General features: G+C 42.3%; 1 protein-coding gene across 1 annotated transcript in view; it reads left to right on the plus strand.

The window, feature by feature from the left end:
- Positions 1 to 21,685, plus strand: part of CMC2 (C-X9-C motif containing 2) — a 331,627-nt gene extending 309,942 nt beyond the window's left edge. The window contains exons 3-5 of the mRNA XM_004584048.4: positions 4,093 to 4,208; positions 17,311 to 17,382; positions 21,308 to 21,685. Coding sequence (XP_004584105.1) covers positions 4,128 to 4,208; positions 17,311 to 17,382; positions 21,308 to 21,394 — 240 coding nt within the window. The 5' untranslated portion in view covers positions 4,093 to 4,127 and the 3' untranslated portion in view covers positions 21,395 to 21,685. The remainder of the gene's footprint in view (positions 1 to 4,092; positions 4,209 to 17,310; positions 17,383 to 21,307) is intronic.
- Positions 21,686 to 21,948: the final 263 nt, after the last annotated feature.

Below are 21,948 nucleotides of genomic sequence, written 5' to 3' on the forward strand. Positions count from 1 at the left end.
GATTTAAAGAGGAGCATTTTTGTTATGCAGGAGGAAAATAGACGTCATGACATATATTTGTTTATGTATAATGTACATGTGTGTATTATCTCTGAAACCACGTATCAAGTTCAGATGTTCCTTGACTTTTTTTTTTTAAGATTTATTTATTTTATTACAAAGTCAGATATACAGAGAGACGAGGAGAGACAGAGAGGAAGATCTTCCGTCCGATGATTCACTCCCCAAGTGACCGCAATGGGCCAGTGCTGCGCTGATCTGATGCCGGGAACCAGGAACCTCTTCCAGGTCTCCCACACGTGGGTGCAGGGTCCCAAGGCTTTGGGCCGTCCTCGACTGCTTTCCCAGGCCACAAGCAGGGAGCTGAATGGGAAGTGGAGCTGCTGGGATTAGAACCGGCGCCCATCTGGGATCCCAGGGCATTCAAGGCGAGGACTTTAGCCGCTAGGCCACGCCGCCGGGCCCGTTCCTTGACTTTTGATCAAGTGCTGTCCGGATAAATCCATCATAAATTGATAATCTCATGAGTGGAAATAAATAAGCCCGACCTGCCAAGCATCAAAGCTTAGCCCTCTCCACCCTAAACACGCCCAGGACCTTACATAACCTACTGGTGGGTGAAATCATCCAACACAGGACCTATTTTATAACAAAGAATTGAGTGTCTCATGAACACACAGAGATGGGCATTTTTCAGGTGTGATGGGGTGCACTTTGTGGGGCACGCCTCAAGCTGTTTGTCCTGGCGGTTCCTTGGCGCGGGTAGGACCCGCTGCTCACGGCTGCCGCCCAGCGTCGAAAGAATCATACTGCACAGTGCTGGGCCAGGCTAAGGTCGGAAATGAAGGCAGTTTCTACTTGTGTTGCCGCTGCGCCACTGCAAACGTGCAGCACTGCGGGAGGAACCTTCTGGGCAGGGATCCCGTGCATGTCCTTTGCCGATTCGAGAGATTGTTTCTGTACATCATGAGCTATTGCTGAGCTACGAAGGCATAGATTTGAGGGCTGATTGGTAAAAACCATGTCAAAATATTTTTCAAATACATTTGCAAAATAGAATGCTAAAGATGTTTTCTAGATGCATAAATCACAGTATGTCTTTCAGAAAAACATAAGTGAGGCAAAACAGATGGCTTGTATACATAAATGTAGATACATAATATTGGCACAATATTAAATGGCAAATTGCTGAAATATGTGAAATTTCATTTTTTTGTGGAGGCTAAAAAAATTGTATTATTGAAAGGACCTTGTAGTCAGTGACAGGCAATCAAAGTTAGGACTTGCTGCATTTCTGTTTTTAATTTTAAAGAAGTACTGTGCTGGGTGAAAAGGCTGGTTTGTAACCTGTGGCTTTGGTGTGTTTTTATGTGTGTTGCAGTAGTTACTTAATGTAACGGTGATCTTATAAAAGTTGACATCTGAAACAGCAGCTATGCCCTAATTTTCTGTATTTATTTATTCAAATCCTTTTGTTTGTTTTGTCGGACTGGAATGGGACAGTTTTGAGTTCCCTGGGACTTGTAAACAGTCGCGCTGGAGGCAGCTTACATACAATGAAATTCACAGTTGTAAGTGAACGCACTGGTGCTAGTATTTTTGTGGAATTGTGCAACTCTTACCACGGTTTTTAACTCTTAACGCATCTTTGTCATCTAAAAAAAATTTTTTTGTTTCCAGTCACAGAGCAGTCCCCTTTGTTACGCCTGGTCTTAGGCATCCACTTGTCTGCCTCTTTCCTCACATCCTAACCAACGCTTGATATAGTCTGACTGATTACAGACCACCCCGAACTTAAAACGGCTCATCTTAAGAGCTCTCAACTTTACAATGTGAAAGTGATACACGTTCCGTAGGAACCCTACGTCCCACTGTAATCTTTCCCTGGGCTAGTGAAGTGTGGGACAGTGCCGTGTTGGTGCTGGGCAGCGGCAATGGGCCATGCCATCATGGGGGGAAGCAGCTGATACCCCACAGTGGATTGTGCTGCCAGCCTTTTGGGATATTGTGTCTTGTATTTTTGTATACCATGATGTCTTCAAAATGTTCGTTTCTGTCTTCTGCTTCTGGTGCAAAGAAGAGGAAGGCTATTGTCCTTGAGGTGAAACTCAAGATACCTGCTCAGCATGAAGGTGGCAAGCAGTGATGGTCGTGGCATGTGGTTAGGACTGTCACAGTCCAGGCTCTCCACCATCTGCAAGGACAAGCAGCGAATCAGTGATGCAGAAAAGTCAAGAGCAGGCCGATTGTTATGAAGGAGAAGTTGCTTGTTGCCTGGCTGGAAAAGCAGATCCAGCAGCGCATTCCACTTAGCCTGCTGACAATCCGGACAAGGAGGAAGTCTCTTCAAGAGCTCAGAGAGCGTGCGGAGGATCCTCATACACACAGATGTTCACAGCAAGTCACGGGTGGTTCCAGCGCTTGACAAAGCATCATAATTTTCACACTGAAGGTCAGTTGAGCCAGCGAATGCTGATATCGAATGTGCTGAAGCTCTTAAGGACAGCTGAATATGATAATTATGGAGAAATATTTACCGGAACAGTGGGCACGGCATGATATCCTAGTGGCTAAAATCCTCACCTTGCACTCACAGGGAACCCACATGGGTGCTGGTTTGTCTCCCCGCTGCTCCACTTCCCATCCAGCTTGGGCCCGTCGAGGACAGCCCAAGACCTTGGGCCCCTGCACGCATGTGGGAGATCTGGAGGAAGCTCCTGGCTCCTGGCTTTAGATTGGCGTAGCTCCGGCCGTGAGTTCACTTCAGGAGTGAATCAGCAGACGGAAGATCTTCTTCTCTGTCTCTCCTCCTCTCTGTATATCTGACTTTTCAATGAAAATAAAAAAAGTAAATCTTTAAAAAAACTATTTATCAGAACAAGTATTTAATGCTGATGAACCAAGCCTGTTCTGGAAGCGTATTCTGGAGTGTGTGTACATCCATCAGGAGTCTAAGACAGAACCAGGATTTAGACTGTGTGACTCTGCTTCTGGGCAGAAACGTTGCAGGCTTTAAGTTAAAGCCTTTCTCATCTACACTCGGAGAACACCAGGGTGTTCAGGAATGTGAGCCAGCACATGGTTCCTCTGGTCACCGCCGTCACAGGAGCGCGCGCTGACAGCAGCACTGCGGGAGGAATGGCGTTGGAATTGTTTCATTCTGCAAGCAAGAGAATATTACAGGCAAAACAGCATCCCCTTCAGGATTCTTCTCTTCTGAATTAACTGCAAGGCAGTTAATTAATTCTTTGATAATGTTGTTGGAGTTAGAATAAGTAAAAAAAATTTTTTTTGTCTAGCACTGCTTAAAATGTTTTTCCTTTGACCTTGACTGTTGATTTTCTCCTTTGTTAATGACTTCAGAGATTTCAGCCTCCTGTTCTCACTGTGACAGTTTGATCGATATATGTGGTACACTTGGCAAAAGAAGGTTTTTACATGTTCTTATTTCACTTCATTTTTTAGTTAGATTTTCTCAAACAGATCTTCGAATTGCACTAATTCACACTAATAGGAGCCTGACTAATGGCCCTTCAGAACTCTGAAACATGAGTCCTCAGAATAGAGGTATGAGTTTGTTTAGATGCAGTTCTTTAAGAATCTGTACATAGCTGTTATGACACACATTTTCCATGTATTATTGAAGCAATTTTTCCAGCAAAAGAAACTCATACTTTTAATTCCCTTTCTTTGAGTTTTTTTGAACTTGCCTCATACATTTTAAAAGAATTAGTAATCCAATTTGTTTAACTAATAAAATTCCATCTGAACAAAATGACTTGTACTGAGTGTCTGAGGGAAAGCGTTTTTGAAGTCCGGCTTGCTAACACAGGCAGTCTGTCTCTGGCTGAGCTCACACTCCCAGGGCTGGCTCGTGTCTGAACTGGAGGCTGTCCAATCACTACCGATGTGCTGAGTATGCTCAATCCTTGAATGAGCAGCCAGAAGTTCCAGTTTAATAATTTGCCTGAAGTCACATGGTGGCTAATGGCTAAGGTTGAATTCTCATACTTTCAGGTGGTGTAAATATCTGCCTGATACACCATGCTGCGCGACACTTGGACTTAGCGGTTGCATTGCTTGTTTTCTCAGGCTGCGCTGCTGAGATCCAGCGACTTCGCCTCAAGATGCATCCTGATTTGTCTCCACACCTGCACACTGAAGAATGCAACGTCTTGATTAACTTGCTTAAGGAATGTCACAAAAATGTAAGAGTGCAGAAAGGTGATCGGACAACACACTGGTGTGTTAAAGGAAGGGAGTGGTGACTTCTCAGGAATGGGGCTGAGCTTAGCAAAGGGTCGCAGCTGATATGTGTGTGTGGTTTTCCAGAAGTCAGTGTTTATAATTATTAAAAATCAAGAATCCTAGTTAGGGGACTTGAGAAATGATGTGTAATCATTGGAACACACGTTCTTGTGATAGGTTGTTCTCTCTTTCCTAACCCTAGGGTGCCGAGAGCCGTTACGTTCAGCTCTGACTCCTAAGCAATGCGACTGATTCTAAGCTTGCTCCTTGCTGCCGTTTTGTATTTATTGGTGATTGAAACGATTTCTGCAGTTAGACATTAGCTAATTTAATTTATGATTGGCCTGATCTGGTGGGTTTATTTGTTCATGTAATAGAAATAAAATTCCATGGTTAAAATAGAAAAGGAGCTCATAGTTGAAATGCATTAAATCAAGCTGGTATTTTTTTTAAAAATTTATTTTATTACAAAGTCAGATATACAGAGAGGAGGAGAGACAGAGAGGAAGATCTTCTGTCCGATGATTCACTCCCCAAGTGAGCCGCAACGGGCCGATGCACACCGATCTGATGCCGGGAACCTGGAACTTCTTCCAGGTCTCCCACGCGGGTGCAGTGTCCCAATGCATTGGGCCGTCCTCGACTGCTTTCCCAGGCCACAAGCAGGGAGCTGGATGGGAACTGGAGCTGCCGGGATTAGAACCGGCGCCCATATGGGATCCCAGGGCTTTCAAGGCGAGGACTTCAGCCGCTAGGCCACGCCGCCGGGCCCCAAGCTGGTATTTTTATAGAAGTTGAATATTTGGCTTTTTTGTGTGTGTGTGGTGCATGACACATTGTTGTTAGCAGCATTTGTGCTGTTATTTCTTTGTTAACCTTGCATGCTACATTATTTTCCTCGTGGTATTCATGAACTATGGCACTATCAAGATATATAAATATCATTTAAATGGATAAAATTTAAAGACTAAAAGTAAGGTAGTAAATGATGCTTACATTCTGTGAGTCAGATACTCTTACTAGTTCAAAGAAGATTATTGATGACATATGTGGTACTGTAAGAAGTTCATGGAAAATGAAATTAAAAGATTTTATTTTGGTATAAAAAAATTGTGAAATTAATACATGTGGAGGTCTTCAAAAAGTTCATGGAAATGCATATCTCGTGAAATCCATGCATATGTTTCAAATTTTATTGGCACCAAAAATAAACTTACCTTTTAGTTTCATTTTCCACAAACTTTTTGAAGCCCCCTTGTATACTTCGGATCAATTGTGTCTCCGTATAGTTAGGTTAAAAATTGAGCATTGTTCCCACATGCCCGTTCTGATTGAATGTGTGAATAAAACACAACTTCAAATATTTTCAAGTAAAAAGCCAGTTTATTTTTCAGAGAATAGCAGCTGATTATTTGCATTTTTCAGTTCTGTATATGGTCAGAAGTGTATTCTGTTTTTCATATCACTAGATATAAGGATATTGTCTTTCCATATTTATTTCCTGTTACATTAAAGGTCAGCATTTCTCAATCTTTGCTTTTGAGTGATCTTTGTTGTTTGTATGTGTTTGTATATTGCTTTCTGATCTATGACTTTCTGAATTGGAATAAAATGAAACATTGTTTTTTCCCTTTCAAAAGGATTTCTCATCATAAAGATGAATTCTCACATCACTGGAACTTGTGAAAAGTAGTTAATGAAGTATAGTTTACATTTAATAAAATGCAGCTCTCTGTAGTGTGTGCTTTGATGAGCTTTTCACAGTTAAGCTTTAATACATTTCTCTTCAAACGGTTCTTAGTGCGCCTTGGCCTTCTGCTCCCAGCCTTCCCCTCTTGGTTCTGGTGACCGCTGGACTACTGTTTGTGAATGCAGAAGGATGCATTTTTGCATTTTGTTGATGTAGATGAGCTTTGCTGTTCTAGAATTCGTTACACGTGTGCCGGGCGTTGTGCATTCTTGTGTTTTGCTGCATACATGTCACGAGCATGTTTTCATCTCATTGGTCTTCTGTTCGTATGCTCTAGCCCCACTTCTCTGCCTGTTGACGCGCACTAAGGTGACTGCAGTGGGGCGCCTTTGAATACAGCTGCCGCAGACATTTATGTGCAAGTCTTTGTGTGGACATCTTTCTAGTTCTCTAGGAATGAAATGTCTAGGTCGTAGGGTAGGCAGATGTTGAGCTTCCGAAGGAACTGCCCAACTGTGTTCTGTCCTGTACTATTTATTGTACTTCCTACCGGCTTCCCATCCTCACCAGTTGTTAATATCGAATCTCTTAAATGTTAATTATTCTGTGGGTTTGCATTGGAAGTGCTATCTCATTTCTTGTTTTGCATTTATTTCCCTGGTTACTAATGATTTTGAACATCTCTCTCATGCTTAATGGCTGGAGTCTTTCTGTGTTTACGAATTGGCTTGTTTGTGGTATGATTGAGTAATGGGAATTTGTTTTTATTGTTTGGTACACATATTCTTTGGTAATTGTATTGTGACTATTTTCTCTTGGTTTGTGTTTCCTTTTTTAGTTTCAAAGAGTAGCTGATAAATTTGATGAGATTCCTTTTATTTCCCTTTTAGGTTTATATGTTACCTGTTCACAAAGATTTTCTTTGGTGTTTTCCACCAGTATATGTTTTAGCTTTCATATGTAGGTCTTTGGGTTATCTCAGGTTAATTTCTGGGTATGTGAGTGGGATGAATTGAGATTCACATTCCTTGCCTGTGGGTGTCTAGTTGTTTTAACCCATTTGGTTAAAGGCCTACCCTTCCCTCACTGACTTACCTTGGTTCTTTTGTCAAAAATCCACCCACTGCATGTGGGTGGCCATGTCTCTAGACTCTCCAGTCTGTCCCATCAGATTATATACGTCTGTTGTTAACGTCTGTTGTTAACACTACTGCTTTTGTCTAACATTGTTACTTTTTAGTAAGACTTCCTAGAGTCAGTGTAGCCTAGTTTCTGAAGTGTGATTCTTCTAGGTTCTCTGACTTGAGTATTCAGATTTTTCCTTCTAACAACTCCTTTCACTTTCAACCATATTTGAATTCTTTCAGGTTATAACTACTGTAGTTCTTCTTTGTAAATTGCTTGACTTTTTGAAGTTTGATTTGACACCTGTGCAGGTGAATACTTAATGATTCAAAGCAGCTCCATGTACATTTTTCTTTTAAAGGTTTTGGGTTTTTTTTGTTTGTTTGTTTCTTTAAGGCAGAGTTAGAGGAAGAGGCAGCAAGAGAGAGAGGTCTTCTGCCTACGGGTTTTCTCCCAGGATGGCGGCCAGGGCAGAGTCTGGGCCAGGCCAAAACCAGGAGCTGGAAATTCATCCAGGTCTCCCACATGGGTGCAGGGCCTAAGCTCTTGGCTTACAATGTCTGCTGCTTGCTTGACACATTAGCAGGGAGCTGTGTTGGAAATACAACAGCCAAAACTCAAACTGGCACCCGTCTGGGATGTCAGTGTTGCAAATGGCAGTGCATTCGGCTGTGCTACATCACCAGCCCTGATTGTCTTGCTTTGCGTCTCTGTCCACAAATTTCTGTTAACCCTGATGAGTGTTAACACTGTTCTTTTCTGGAGTTCTGTTCCCTGCTCTGTGGTTTGGAAATCGCTTCTGTAGGAAGCTGCTTTGTTTCTTTCACTTAGGTATCATAATCTGACACAGTGTGTTATCCCATCATCTGAAAATAGTTCCTTCAAGTATTCTGTCCAACGTTCTTAATTGGAGTGTGTGTGGGTTGTGGAGAGGGGGCTGATTCTTTATAGTTACTCCTACCTGGTCTGAAGCAGAAGATGTGAAGGTCGATTTTAAAATAAATGACAGTAGGATAACTAAATATAGGCCTGGCACGGTAGCCTAGTAGCCAAAGTCCTCCCCTTGCACGTGCCTGGATCCCATGTGGGCACCGGTTCATGTCCTGGGAGCCCTGCTTCCCATCCAGCTGCCTGCTTGTGGCCTGGGAAGGCAGTAGAGGATGGCCGAAGGCCTGGGGACCCTGCACCCACATGGGAGACCCGGAAGAAGCTCCTGGACCTTGGCTTTGGATCGGCTCAGCTCTGGTCGTTGTGGCTGCTTGGGGAGGGAATCATCAGACAGAAGATTTTCCTCTCTGTTTTTCCTCCTATCTGTATATCTGGCTTTCCAATGAAAGTGAAAATTAAATCTTAAGGGGAAAAAAAAGAATAATTAAATAGCTACTTGAAAATGTTAAAATGAAAAAAAAAAAAAAAAGAAAATGTTAAAATGGTGTCTATACCTTATACCATGGATAAGAATCAACTTAATCAGTTGCTAATGGGTCAGACATCTAAATGCTAAGAAAACATGAGTGAATTTCTATATAGGCTAAGTGTAGGGAAAAACAACCTAGTGAGAACACAAAAGTGATGTTTGATTGCAGAAAAAGAAAAATGCAGAGGCCAGCCTTTGAAGTGGCAGACAGTGGCAGTAATATGTAACAGGGTTTGGGAAAATAGCTGTCTAGATAATGAGCTAGAACCTTTAAGAACTGAGGGGTAGAAGAGGTCAAAAATCAGGGAAGAGGGAGCCCGAGTGACAATTTACAAAGAAAAGATGGCCTTCGTGCCTATGAGAAGATGTTCAGTCTCATTCACACACAAAGTAAATACCATTCCTTATCCTCAGATTAATGAGCGTAAACAGGATGAAGTGGATTCCACCGGCTAAGCCATGGGAGACGCTTGCAGCTTGGACATTGATGGTGGAGCGGCATGCTGGCACAGCCTTCACAGAGGAGTTTGTCTGTGCCTCCATAATCTCACTTCTTGGAATTTGGCTTAACGTAACTCCCAGCAGTTTGAAAATACATCTGCACAAAGTTATTAACTAATTGTAGCTTTGTTTGCAAATGTTAAATGTTGGAAGCAGCCTTTCCCAGCACGAAGTGCTAAGTAACCTAGGGCACGTCCACACAAGGTAGCGTATTTTTAAGTAGACTTCATTTTATTAAGAACAGTTTTAGGTGTGTAGATTGTGATGATAGTACACTTCCTGCATACCCCACACTCCTGTCCCCTATTATTAACACCGACATCAGTAAACATTGATTGTACCTAATGAACCAATATTAACACATTGTCATAACTAACTAGCTAAAGTTCATGCTGTATTCAGCTTAGGTGTTTCCTTAAGGTCCCACCTCTGTTACAGGATTCTGTCCTGGTTACTATATTACACTTCATTGTCCAGGATCCTCTTAGATACTTAAAACTCAGTGAGATCCCTGATCTCTTGAGTTCCCTTCCCTGCCCTGTGGATTGTGCATTGCCTCAGCAGAAAGCTCCTGGATACAGGGCTCAACTTTTGTCTTTGTTTTTGTTGACTCTGGTAGTTTAGGACCTTATGGCTCAGGTATTTGTAGACTGCCCCTTCTCTGAATTTGTCTAGGTTTTCTTGTACTGTGTTTTGGAGGGAAGATCATAGCAGTAAAACACCATATCCAGTACCTCATATCAAGGCTGTACACTGTCAACATGATTTATCAGTGTTGGATGTGGCCTTGGTCATCTTGATGGGGGTGTATTTATCAGGTTTTCTGTTTTAAAGTTACCCAGATAGTTCTGTGGAGATGTATGTCTTCCTCTTTTATTTAGTTGTATCATTATGGTCTCATGAATTTTTGTTTTGTACTATGGGTTATAATCCAACACTTTGTTGCTTAAATTGCTCCAGTAAGGCCATTGAAAGTTTTGGTTGGCTCATTTGTACAGCTGTTTAAAGTAGAGAGTTTCTTTTTTCAATTAATTAATTTATTTTTTAAATTATATTTTTGACAATCTTTACATAGTTAATTACGGTAAAAAGGTTCAAGGGCTATAGGGAAGTGGATAAGACTATTATTTCCATATTGTTTCCTTCATGTATCTGAGGTAAAGGGGGATATTGAGGGAGAAGCCCCACCCAGTTTCCCACCCCAAGTCGCGGATGTGGGGCATGCTCTGAAAGTAGAGAGTTTCTATGATCTGACAGAATGACTTTCAGGGTACAGTTAGTGAAAATAATCAAAATGCAAAAGAGTATTTATTATACTCTAGCATCTCTGTAAAAGAATAAGAAGAGATAAGCAAAACCTACTTGTGTCTGTTTGTACAAAAAGAAACAAGATAAAAAATGAATGAGCCACATTAACCTCTGGGCCAAGAATGGGAGCTGGGGTAGTGGCACTTCTCCATTACATCTGTGTAGTGCTTCCGGTTTGAACACTGTTCATGTGTCCCATGTCCGAGAAAATGATGGGAAGAAAATTCAGAGATGGAATACAAACTAAACTAAATTAACATAACCATGTCCAATGAGTTATCTAATCACAGTAATGGAAAGAATGAACTAGCTCCAGTAATTCACATAGGCCAAAGACAAAAAGAGCTGTTGGAATTTGAGTTTGTAACAGTGTGGGTTAGCAGTTTTGCCTTTCCTTCTGTTGAGCATTACACAGTTGAGCAAATAAGTATGTGTTATAGATGATGAAGGCTTCTCACTAGTAAAAATATGGAAGAGGAAAGACGAGGTTAATTCCTCTGGCATTAGAATTGACGGTGTCTTTGAGAAATGATGGTTTTTAATATAAGGTATAGAATGTGTTCAATAGAGTATGTATGTGTTCAAAAAGTTCTTGGGAAAAACATTGAAAAACCTGTGAATTTAAAAAACGTTGCACCAGAGTAAGCTTAATTCCATTTTCCACAAACTTGTTGAATATGTATGTATTTGTGTGTGTCTGCTTTCTCCAGTAGTAATGGGCAACCCTATTCCCCACACTTTGATTTTTCTCCAGTGAATATAAGCAGGGATCCTTGGAGAAAGAGTAGAACATAGGACTAGAGCGAGAAAGAATACAGACCTGCAGCATCTTGAAGCAGAACATAAGACATCATTTAATGATAGGGAGTCTCAGTAAGACAGGGACTGGCTGGAAGGGACTGATTCCTGCCGGCCCAGAACAGGTCCGAGCTTCGAAGGCGTGAAGATAACATCAATGGAACCAAAGTCTCTGAGTTCAAACTCATATAAACACATAAGTGGATGAAATGGGAGATTTTTTTCTTTAAGATCTACTTATTTTTATTGGAAATATTTACACTGAGAAGGAGATGCAGAAAGAAAGTTTGCTGGTTCACTCTCCAAACAGCTGCAACAGCCAGAGCTGAGCCAGTCTGAAGCCAGGAGCCCTAAGCTTCCTCCGGTTCTCTCACACGGGTGTAGGGTCCCAAGGCTCTGGGCTGTCCTCAGTTGCTTTCCCAGGCCACAGGCAGGGAGCTGGATGGGAAATAGAGCAGCCAGGATATGAACCAGCATCCACGTGGGATCCTAGCATGTTGAAGGTGAGGATTTAGCCACTGAGCCATTGTGTCGGACTGAGGAGATTTTTCTTTACAATAAATGCCAATTAATACATATAAAAGGAATACAAGAATTAGAACACCATTCACTATTATGTATAATCACTATGATATTAATTCAAGAATCACTAGTGTATCTTGCTACTCATGAATGAAACTTTTAAGGAATAATAGGATAGTTTTATGCTCTCAGTTGCATAACAATTACAGAGGGAGAAGTAATACCTGTGCAGTGGAGGGTCTTGGCAGTGGCTCCTAACCCAGCCAGTCATCGCAGCACAAACAGCAGATCACCATGTCCGCTCCTGATCTGATACACTGAGGCGACATGGTGGGTGTACAAGTCAGACTGCCAGAAATGACGAAACCACACCAACCCAGATGAACATTCTGCATGCTGACTGACCTGTACTCCTAAAATGTAAAGATACTCTGCTTAAAGAAGATTAAAATATAGGACTTAGAATGGCTGTTTTCTCAAAGCTGTTCAAAGTTCTTATATATGTGTTCTGGTTTATAAATTAATGCTCAGCATTGTAGATGATGTAAAATCCTGGGCAAGAATAATGCAAACAAAAAATACCTTTTATTCTGTCTCCCAGAGATAAACTCATTCACAGTTGAGTTTTTCCAGTGTTTTTTCTATCTTCATATTTTTCCCTTGTTTTTCTCCTACTGATAACATTGTTAAATGTCCGCATCTCTTCTCTGCTGAGAAAATGAATCCCTAAAATCCCTTCCCATGAGCCCAGCCTTGTTTGGGTCTCTTTCAGAGCAAACTACTGAAGGAATACTTGCTTTCTCCTCTTTTCCATTTGGCCCCTATCAGTGTGGCCCTGGAATGGCTGGTGGGGATGGGCGTGTGGCATAGCAGTGGAGATGCCGGTTGAGATGCCAGCATCACACATTGAAGTGCCTGGGTTCAGGTCCCCGCTCTGCTCCTGTTTCTGGCTCCCTGGGAGGTGGCAGGGGACCCTGCTGCCCCGGCTTTGGGCTGCTTAATCTCCAGCTGTTGACGATATTTGACAGTGAACCAGCAGATGGGAAGTCTGTTCTCTCTCCCCACCCACCCAGCCTCTCAGCTTTTCATAAATGTTGGCGTCACTGTGACTGCACGATTGGTAAGTTTGCTGGGCACTCCCAGTCGTTTCCCTTTTCTCCCAGACAGCTTTTGATTTCTATCTCCAAATAGACTTCCACAGGCTTCTGCTGTAACTTTCTCTTTCCTGGTTTTCTTGGCCACTCATTTGCCTCCTAAGCCTGTTTCTTAGGCTCCAGTTCCTGGAAAAAATGTGTTCCCTCCTATGGTGGTTTCAGTAATTCAGATCTCCATATCTCTGGTTCAGATTTTTGAGTTCTAAGTCTGTTTATCTCAACTTTTCAACAAGTAAATTCAGTCTGTCTGTCTAACCGAGAGAGATGGTTAGAGAGAGAACAGGGTCGCATCTGCTGGCTTCCCAGATGCTTGCAGCTCAGGCTGAAGCCTGGAGAGGAGCTCATTGCAGGCCCTACACAGGACCCCAGCCACGTGAACCATCACTGCTGCCCCAGGGTCTGTAACAGCTGGAAGCTGGAACCCTGTATTCAGCAGGTATCAAATCCAGGCCCCATGATATGGAATGCAAGTCTTAACTGTTAGGCCAAATGCCCACCCTTTGCTTTTTTAAGAAACCTCTTTCTGGGTTAAACAAATGAAGTATCTTAGGGTTTGACCTGTTTATTTTTTGTTTTAATGCAAAGAAGCTCAGATTTCTTTTGGTGTTTTGTATGTTATACATTGTTTTTTAAAAATATTTATTTTTTATTGCAAAGTCAGATATATATATATATATATATATATATATATATATATATATATATAGAGAGAGAGAGAGAGAGAGAGAGAGAGAGAGAGGAGGAGAAACAGAGATAAATACCTTCCATCTGACGATTCAATCCCCAAGTGACTGCAACGGCTGGAGCTGCACCAATCCGAAGCCAGGAGCCTCTTCCAGGTCTCCCAGGCAGGTGTAGGGTCCCAAGGCTTTGGGCCGTCCTCGACTGTTTTCCCCAACAACAAGCAGGGAGCTGGATGGGAAGTAGGGCTGCCGGGATACGAACTGGTGCCCATATGGGATCCTGGCGCATTCAAAGCTAGGACTTTAACTTCTAGGCCATAGCACAGGGCCATGTGCTATACACTGTAAAAGATTTAATGAGCCTGTTCCCAAAGGCTTGTCTTCATGACAGATGTCAGGATTCCTAGGCTTCCAATATATTGAACTACCAAACTGTGCAATGTGTCAACCACTAGCAACAGGTGTCTACTGAGTATGTGAAATGTGGCCAGTCTGAATTGAGAATTACTAAGTACAAAATACACTCTAATTTTGAAGACTTACCATAAAATAGTGTAATATACAATAACACAATAATTCCATGTTGAAACAAGCACAAGTCAATCAGCAGCAAAGACCCTCCCAACAGAGACAAATCTGTATCTAACACCATGCTCAACGGGAAAAGCTGAAAACTTTTCTTTCAAGATGCAGAACAAGACAGAGGTGCCCACTCCTAAATTGCGTCCAACCTGAGCCCAGCACATTGGCTTAGTGGCTAACCTTCTTGCCTTGCACGTAACGGGATCCCACATGGGCACCAGTTCGTGTCCTAGCTGTTTCACTTCCCATCCAGCTCCCTACTTGTGGCCTGGGAGAGTAGTCGAGGATGGCCCAGAGCCTTGGGACCCTGCACCCACGTGGGAGACCTGGGAGAGGCTCTGGGCTCCTGGCTTTGGTTCAGCTCAACTCCAGCTGTTGCAGCTATTTGGGGAGTGAACCAGTAGACAGAAGGTCTTCTCTCCTCTGTCTAAATCTGACTTTCCAATAAAAAATAAAACAGACAAACAAAAAATCTCTTGTCTTAATGAATGAAATGTACTTGTCCAAGCTAGAGACTAATGTCATCTTTAATTCCTGTCGCATGTGAGCATTCACCAGAGGCCGGCCTCTCTCAGCTTATCACTCCATTGCCAGTGCCCCGTGTGGTCCTGGCCAACAGTACCTGACTGGCATCACCTGTCCATGACTTCCATCTGGTCTCTTGACCACTTCTCCTTTGCCCAGATTCACTGTGCACACTGCATCTAGAGTCATCTTTGAAAAACAAGTTTCATCAATCACTGGTCCTCTTAAATGACCTTCTTTGGCCTATAGGGAGAAAAAAAAATCTAAAAATTTACTTATTTGAAAAGCAGAGTGATAGAGTTGTATCTTCTATCCACTGGTTCACTTCCCAAGCCCCTGCAGTCGCTAACTGCCAGGCAGAGGCCAGAAGTCAGTAACTCCATGTGGGTCTCCTGCCAACGTGGAAGGAACCCTGTTTGGTTCCTGGGCCATTATTTGCTGGCTGCCAGATGCATTGGCAGGAAGCTGGGAGAGAAAGAAAGGCCAGGCTGCATGCCAGGTCATTCCCTGTGGGAGTTGGGCGAGCCACATGTTGGCCTAACGTGCTGTGCCACAGCATCCATCCAGAGAAAAATCTGAATTTCTTGTCTGGTGCTTCAGAGTCTTCCAGAAGCTGGAGCCCCTTAGGCTTTGCTGCTCCCCCAAAGTCCCTCCCCTCTGCCCTGTGTGCTCTTCTGTGTTTATACTGAGGGACACTATTTCTGTCTTCTGTGCATAACTTAGAACATTTCTCATTATATCCTCTTACTGTTTGTGTCTTCCTTCCCTGAGATTTCCTTCAGCTGGATTGGCCACTTCCTCTCTCCTGGCTCATCTTTATCTTAGCCCAGTCACTCTCCTCCACAGCCCCAAGCATGATACATTTTCTACTCCAGCCCAGTTTGTGCCACTCATTGTGGTTTCAGGACTGCTTTACTCCCTTAAGCTTTGCTCAGGATTCAAAGAACTTTTGTTTATGTAGGTGACAGATACCAATATTTGGTAAATTATAAATGAAATCTGAGCAGTTTTAAAAATTAATGCATTTTAATTAACATCAGCATTTTTCATAAAAGTTTATTCCTTGAAATGGAAAAACTGAATAAACATGACATAGCATTTGCATCTTGGTAGTTCTCTTTTATGTCCAAATAAACAGAACACACTGTGCTCTCACAGCTGTCTCCTTGCAGTCTGTTGTGATATTATACTTCATGTAGCCTCTGGGAAAGCTCACTGTACTCATGTTAGAGGGTGAATTAAACTCAACAGTTAAGGTCTTTGAATTTTTGTGAAGGTCGTTTTGACTGTGAGCATCCCGTGGAAAGGTGTTGGAGAGTGTTGGAGTGTCCTTGTTCCTCGGCCACTGCTTCATGCAGTTGCTTCCTTCGTGTGCCCTCTGACTGCCGTAAGAGCGAAGCCCAGGCCTGCTCTGTGCGTGTTGCTTTCCTGGTGCCTGGGACATTGTCCTCCATGGGAAGAGTTCTCAGATCTTTGAATGTAGTGATCAGTTGCACAGTTGGTTTTATTTCCTAAACAGTAGGCACTGTGTGTTTAAGAGAATTGCAAAGGTGTGACCCATAGGAGTTTTTGGCCCCAGTGTATTTCACTGGGGCATTCTGAGTTTAGCGTTTCACATAATGGCGCAGTTAGTTTAGGTGTGTGGATGGAGGTTTGTATGAATAAAGGTAAACCATGAAATACCGTCACACATCCTAAAAACCTAATCTATGTTATTTCTGCTTGATTAGAAGGAGTGAAAACTGTGTTGTCTCTATTTGTTTTAAAGGAAGTAGTTGAGGAAAAATACATAGGGAATATTCATTTTCTGCAAAAAAAGTTAGGTTACAAATAAGAGATCTTTATCTGTCATGCCAGGAAAACTGTCCATTTGTCTAACGTGAACCTGAAAGATGCTTTAAAGTGACAGTGAAGTGGGAAAAGAAGTAGCAGGAGACATAGTTTACTGGTTATGTATTTTCTGGTTTTCACAAAAACTATAATTATGAAAGGAAAACTATGTTTATTATGAGTTCAGCATTTGTCATTTTTAGATCACCTTGCTGTTCTATTTCCCTTAAAAGTCATGTTCCTGCTGAAATTATGTTCTGGCTCCAACTGAACCTGCTTTAGGGCATTCACTCTTTCTGCCATGATGATAATCATTGCTCTTGAAACCACTGGGAGACTTGGTTTTGCTTTTCCACCAAAGCCAACTTGAACGTCAGACACAGATTTTCCCGTATGGTAAACTAGTGGCCTGCACAGACCATCTAACAGGAGTGCTGTGTGTCTGCTCTGTTTTGAGCATGTTTTGAATGGAGGCATATGAGAAAATGACCCTGGTTCCCAAGAGCCTCATTAAATAACTTTTTTACAGGATCAAGTGTTTGCCAGTGAAGTGAATTTGTCTTTCTACATGTCAATGAGGCCACTTCACAGCTTGATTCAACTGGATAAAATAGCAAATGGGCTGTGATTTCAACATGCTCTCTTTTTCCATGTCTCTGTGACACGTTCATGGATTGAAAGCTTCCATTTTATCCAGGCAAAGGTCTTTATTTCTTTATTTTTGTTTCTACCTGTAGAGCATTATTCCTCATTAATAGGGAGGGCCAGGCTAAGACTATTTGTATGCTTTATACATGTGATTTAATTGTTATTTGCTTATTAACAAAGTACCACAGTAAACTCATTTTCATAAGTACTTAAACTCTGTGTGCCAGAGGCCTTGGCGTAAGATGGGATGACGTATTTTGCACCTTTTCTTCCTTTTAGCACAACATTCTGAAGTTTTTTGGTCACTGCAACACTCTTGACCGGGAGATGAGAAAATGCTTGAGGAATGAGGTAAGCAAGCTTCGAAGGATGGAAATGGTTGAACAGTAGAACAGAACATTTTTGAATGTTACATGTTGTTGACTGCATGTCTGTATCTACATCCACTCTCCCTCCAAAGCCAGTTGCAGAACATTGCTGTTCTTTGACCTTGTGCACAAATCATAAACGCTTCCCTGTTATAGTCATGGTAGCTCATGTGGGTGAATTTTAAGGTTTGGAAAGTTGAACCTCTGGTCACCACTTAACGTGTGTAAGTCATTAGGTGATTGGCAGGTGACAAACTCTCCAGGAGTCAGTTCCCTTATAGAAATAGGGGGCTAGGCTTAGGTCGTCCCTGCTGTAGCAGCTGCAGTGTGTCTGTGGTTCTGCTGTGGGCCAGTCGTGGGGCTACTGTTTTATTGTTTGGGGAGACCGTCAGCTCCTGGACCTGGCTGTAGGCCATGGCTTGGAACCGGCCACGGGCCTTGTTCTTTTTCCAGGTGTTGTTAACCAAATAGAGTGTGTGTTAAGGCTTTGTAAAAAAATAGAATTTCATTTTTTCTTTTTTTACATTAGATATTTTAGGTCCAAAACCTTTAAAAATGTGTAGACTCAAAAGAGAACAACAAAAATACTTAAAATATATAATGCGCAAAAAATTTCTCTTCCACCGTTCTTTTCATGTATTGTTGAATTTTTGCTGTTATTGTTAGTCTCTGAAAAGCGTAATGTGGTGTTTGACGCTGCCCAGAAGCGCCCCTTGCTTCGTGTATCTCCAGTTTGGGGCTTGCCTTTGTGCCCTGGAATCCCTTCCCTGTGTGAGCCTTACCTTTACTCTTTGATGGGCTGTTTGGAGTTCTGTTAAATGTGTACAGGCATTATATGCCTTTAAAAATCTGCTCTTCACATGTGAAGGCTGGCTTGTATAAAAAGTAAACCTAGGGCTCTATTCCTGTTTGGATGTTAAGCTTGTGGAAAAAATACAACCCATACTATTTTGTTTGGCAGAGCTGTTTGTTTATTGGTTTTCCACATGCGTTTGGCTAAATAAGATAGCTTTTTTCTTACATTGAGATTTTTCTCCCTGTCTAGTTCAGTAATTTTGCCATTGTTTCTGTGATTAGATCCTCCTAGGAAATCTTTCTCTGCAGCTGCTCCCAAGCTGAGCTATTGACTGTTTGGTACAGTATTGTAGATATTTTTATTTTGTCTGAGTTTGTTTTCATACAGTTTGCGTGTTTTCTCCGTGACTCATTTTCCAGGCCCTCCGTGTAGTTTTTTATTGCTTCGTTATCTCTAAGTGTTTTCCTTTCTGTTCTTCCATGCTCTAATCCTCTGGACCTGTGATTCAGATGGATTCAAATAAGCGACTATTTCCCCTCCATTCTTAAATGCTTGCTTCTAATATTTTCCTCTCGCCTTGCCCTGCCCCTGTCATCTGAACCCTTCATTCCATGAAGCTTGTTATTTTTGGAAAAGGATCTGGCCACGTCTTTCCCAAGCTCCTGCCTGAGCCGTAGCCCTTCTTTTGTTCTTTGTGTGGAACTGGCCACTAGTGTGCCTTTTTACAACATACTTTCTTTTCCTCTTAGTTTATTTGTTTTTGGTTAATTTACCTTCCATTGATGGCAGTTTGTCAGTGACTTCATAATCAGCTTTTTTTCTTTCTTTTTTAAATTCAGGGACTTTTTGGCTTCCTTTGGAGATGACGTCACATATTTTTTAATCTAGACTATATTTCAATTTTGCTGTTGTCCATTTTGTTGGACAATGAAGTATTATCTTTAGAGGACATACCTTTAACAACTCCAGGATAGGCGATTGCAATTAGAAATAAAATGATCTGAGTCTGGCACAATGGCTCAGTGCCTAAATCCTCAACTTGCATGTGCTAGGATCCCAGATGGATGCCAGCTTTTGTCCCAGCTGCTCCATTTCCCATCCAGCTCCATGCTTGTGGCCTGGGAAAGCAGTAGAGGATGGCCTAAAGTCTTGGGTCCTTGCAGCTGTGTGGGAGAAGCAGAAGAAGCTTCTGGCTCCTGGCTTCAGACTGGCTGTTGCAGCCCTTTGGGGAGTGAACCACTGGATGAAAGAACTTCCTCTCTGTATCTCCTCCCTATAAATCTGTTTTTCCAATAGAAATAAATAAATCTTGGGGAAAAAAATCAAATGGTCTTCTCAGCTCATGCATCTCTCCACATTCCAGGCTAGCATTTCAGGTTCCCCCTCCCAAGAAGCTTACGAGTACATTTAATATATGACAGACACAGAAAATGACTTGTGCTGAAGAAACTTGATGCTTCATCTGTAATTTGAAGTTGTGTTTTGATGAGAAAGGGAAACAAGTTTGAAAATCCCCATTCCAAAAGATTTATGGGGTGAGACCTAGAAAACTATTTAGCCCAGCTGCTTATCCGAAGTTCCTGGCTGAGACGATTGGAAAAGCTCAGACTCACATTTCTGCATAGTTGTGTCTCAGGAACAGGGAAAGCAGTTCCCATCGGCTTCCTACGACTGAGTTTTCCTTTCTGTGGCTTCTCTTTCTCTGTCTTCTGAAAGATGTTATGTCCAAATACTCATATACAAGTGGCTGCTTTTATTTGAACTCTAAAAAGATTTCTTTATTTGAAAAGCGTGTATTTTAAAGATTTAATTGAAAGGTAGAGTTAGAGAGACAGAGAGATCTTCCATCCCCTGGGTCACTCCCCAAATGGCTTCAATGACTGGGGCTGGGGCAGGCTGAAGCCAGGAGCCAGGAGTTTTCCAGTTCTCCCACATGGGTGCAGGAGCCCAAGTGCTTTTCCAGGCACATTAGGGGGCTGCACTGAAAATGAAGCAGCTCAAACTGGAACCTCCACCCATAACGGACACAGTCATCACTGGTGGGCTTTACCCACTTTGCCACAATGCTGGATCCTCCATTTGAATATAGTGTTAGTTTCTCCCCCACTTCCCCTATCCACTCTGTCCAGGGGAAAACTCATTCACCTTAAAATCTGTATTGGTGTCCATATTGTCAGCATATAAATATGTCCATTAAAAAAGACATTTGAATTTCTCTGTTGCAAGCATAGATTAATTTATTATCAGTTGAGAAAATAGGAGTGATTTTTCTGAGTGCCGGGCTCTGTATTCCTTATTATTTATGTCCCCTGGCCAGCTCAGAGTATCGGACTGCAAACCTCTACACTGCCTTTAGAACCAGCTGGATACAGAAACCTAGGATTGAGGAAACATTGGGCTTGAGGTCTGTTCTGCTAAAACAGTCCTGGGAAGTTCAACTGGCTCTGCAATTCCCTGGGAGCTGAGGGTTATGTGGTTGGTAAGAGCCGGTTGTTCTCACAAATGTATAGAAATGTAAGTGTGCTCAGGTTATGGGATCTAGCACAATGTAGTCCATGTTGGAGGCTGTGTCACTGCATTTCATTGTCATTTTTTTTTAAATATGTGGGACATAAAACTGCTTTTTAAAATAAAAACCTTTTTTTTAGATAAGCTATTGAAAGACAAGCTGTGCTCTGTGGAACAGTGACAGAGACCATCAGCATTCTGCCTGGGAAACTGGACAAGAAGAGATGTACAGGGAAACACTTTTTGGTTCAACATGAATGTAGGAACAAGAGTCGTCCCACAGTCTGACGGGCTGCCTGCTGTGGTAGCGTGCCCCTTGTCGCTGAAAGTACTAGCCAGAGCCCAGAGGCTCGCTCATCTATCTTAGATAGTCATTGGATTGGTATTTTGGGAAGAAACTGATTCATTGATTCAATAAATCTTTGTCTGCCTATTGGGATGCAGGTGCTGCACTCCACGAGATGAAATGGTACTAGGGTTCTAGCTGGTAAGATCAGAGTTTGCTGTCTTAACTGCCATGAAAGAAAAGGCGATATTATTTAACTTAGCTGATGTAATGGTGACGTGGTCTACTGACTCTTCTCTCCCCCTTTCTTCCTTCCAGTACACGCAAAAGAGGATTAAAAGCAGGGAGCATGGCAATGCAATGAGAAAGAGACTGTTTAATCCTCCAGAGGAATCTGAAAAATGAGCTGTGTTCTCACCGGATGCCTTGGCTGAGAGAAGATATGGAGACTGGGTCGACAGCCACAACAATCCCATGTCATTTGGTTTCCAGAATCCTTGGACTGAAGTGACCCATGAGAAGCTGAGCCGTGGAGAAACACGAAAATCTGGATTCTGGATATTTGGGGGCAGTCTTTAGTAACGCCTCTTCTCTGTCGACAAACCCGGATTCCACCGTGTTGCTTCCCTTTGTCTACAGCCAGTTAATATTTGAATACGTTATCTCTTTCAGTAAAATATTTTCTGCAAAGCATCATCTCGGCTTCATCTCAGACTCTCTGGGAATTCAGGCAAAAAATGTGACAAAGCTCAAACACTAAAGACACCAGCTAGGGCAAAAGGAGTTTGGGTGGTGATCCTAGCCACATTGATTCTATGAAAATGTTCCAGTGTTATTATTTTTAAAGAAAATATATTATTTTGTTTTATGATTTAGTTCCATAGGTTCTGGGGTTGCCCATGCCCTTCCCAAAGGACCCTTCCTCACCTCCCACCCCATTGATTTCCCCTCTGGTTTTA

Source organism: Ochotona princeps, chromosome 16, assembly GCF_030435755.1.
Source record: "Ochotona princeps isolate mOchPri1 chromosome 16, mOchPri1.hap1, whole genome shotgun sequence".
NCBI lineage: Eukaryota > Metazoa > Chordata > Mammalia > Lagomorpha > Ochotonidae > Ochotona > Ochotona princeps.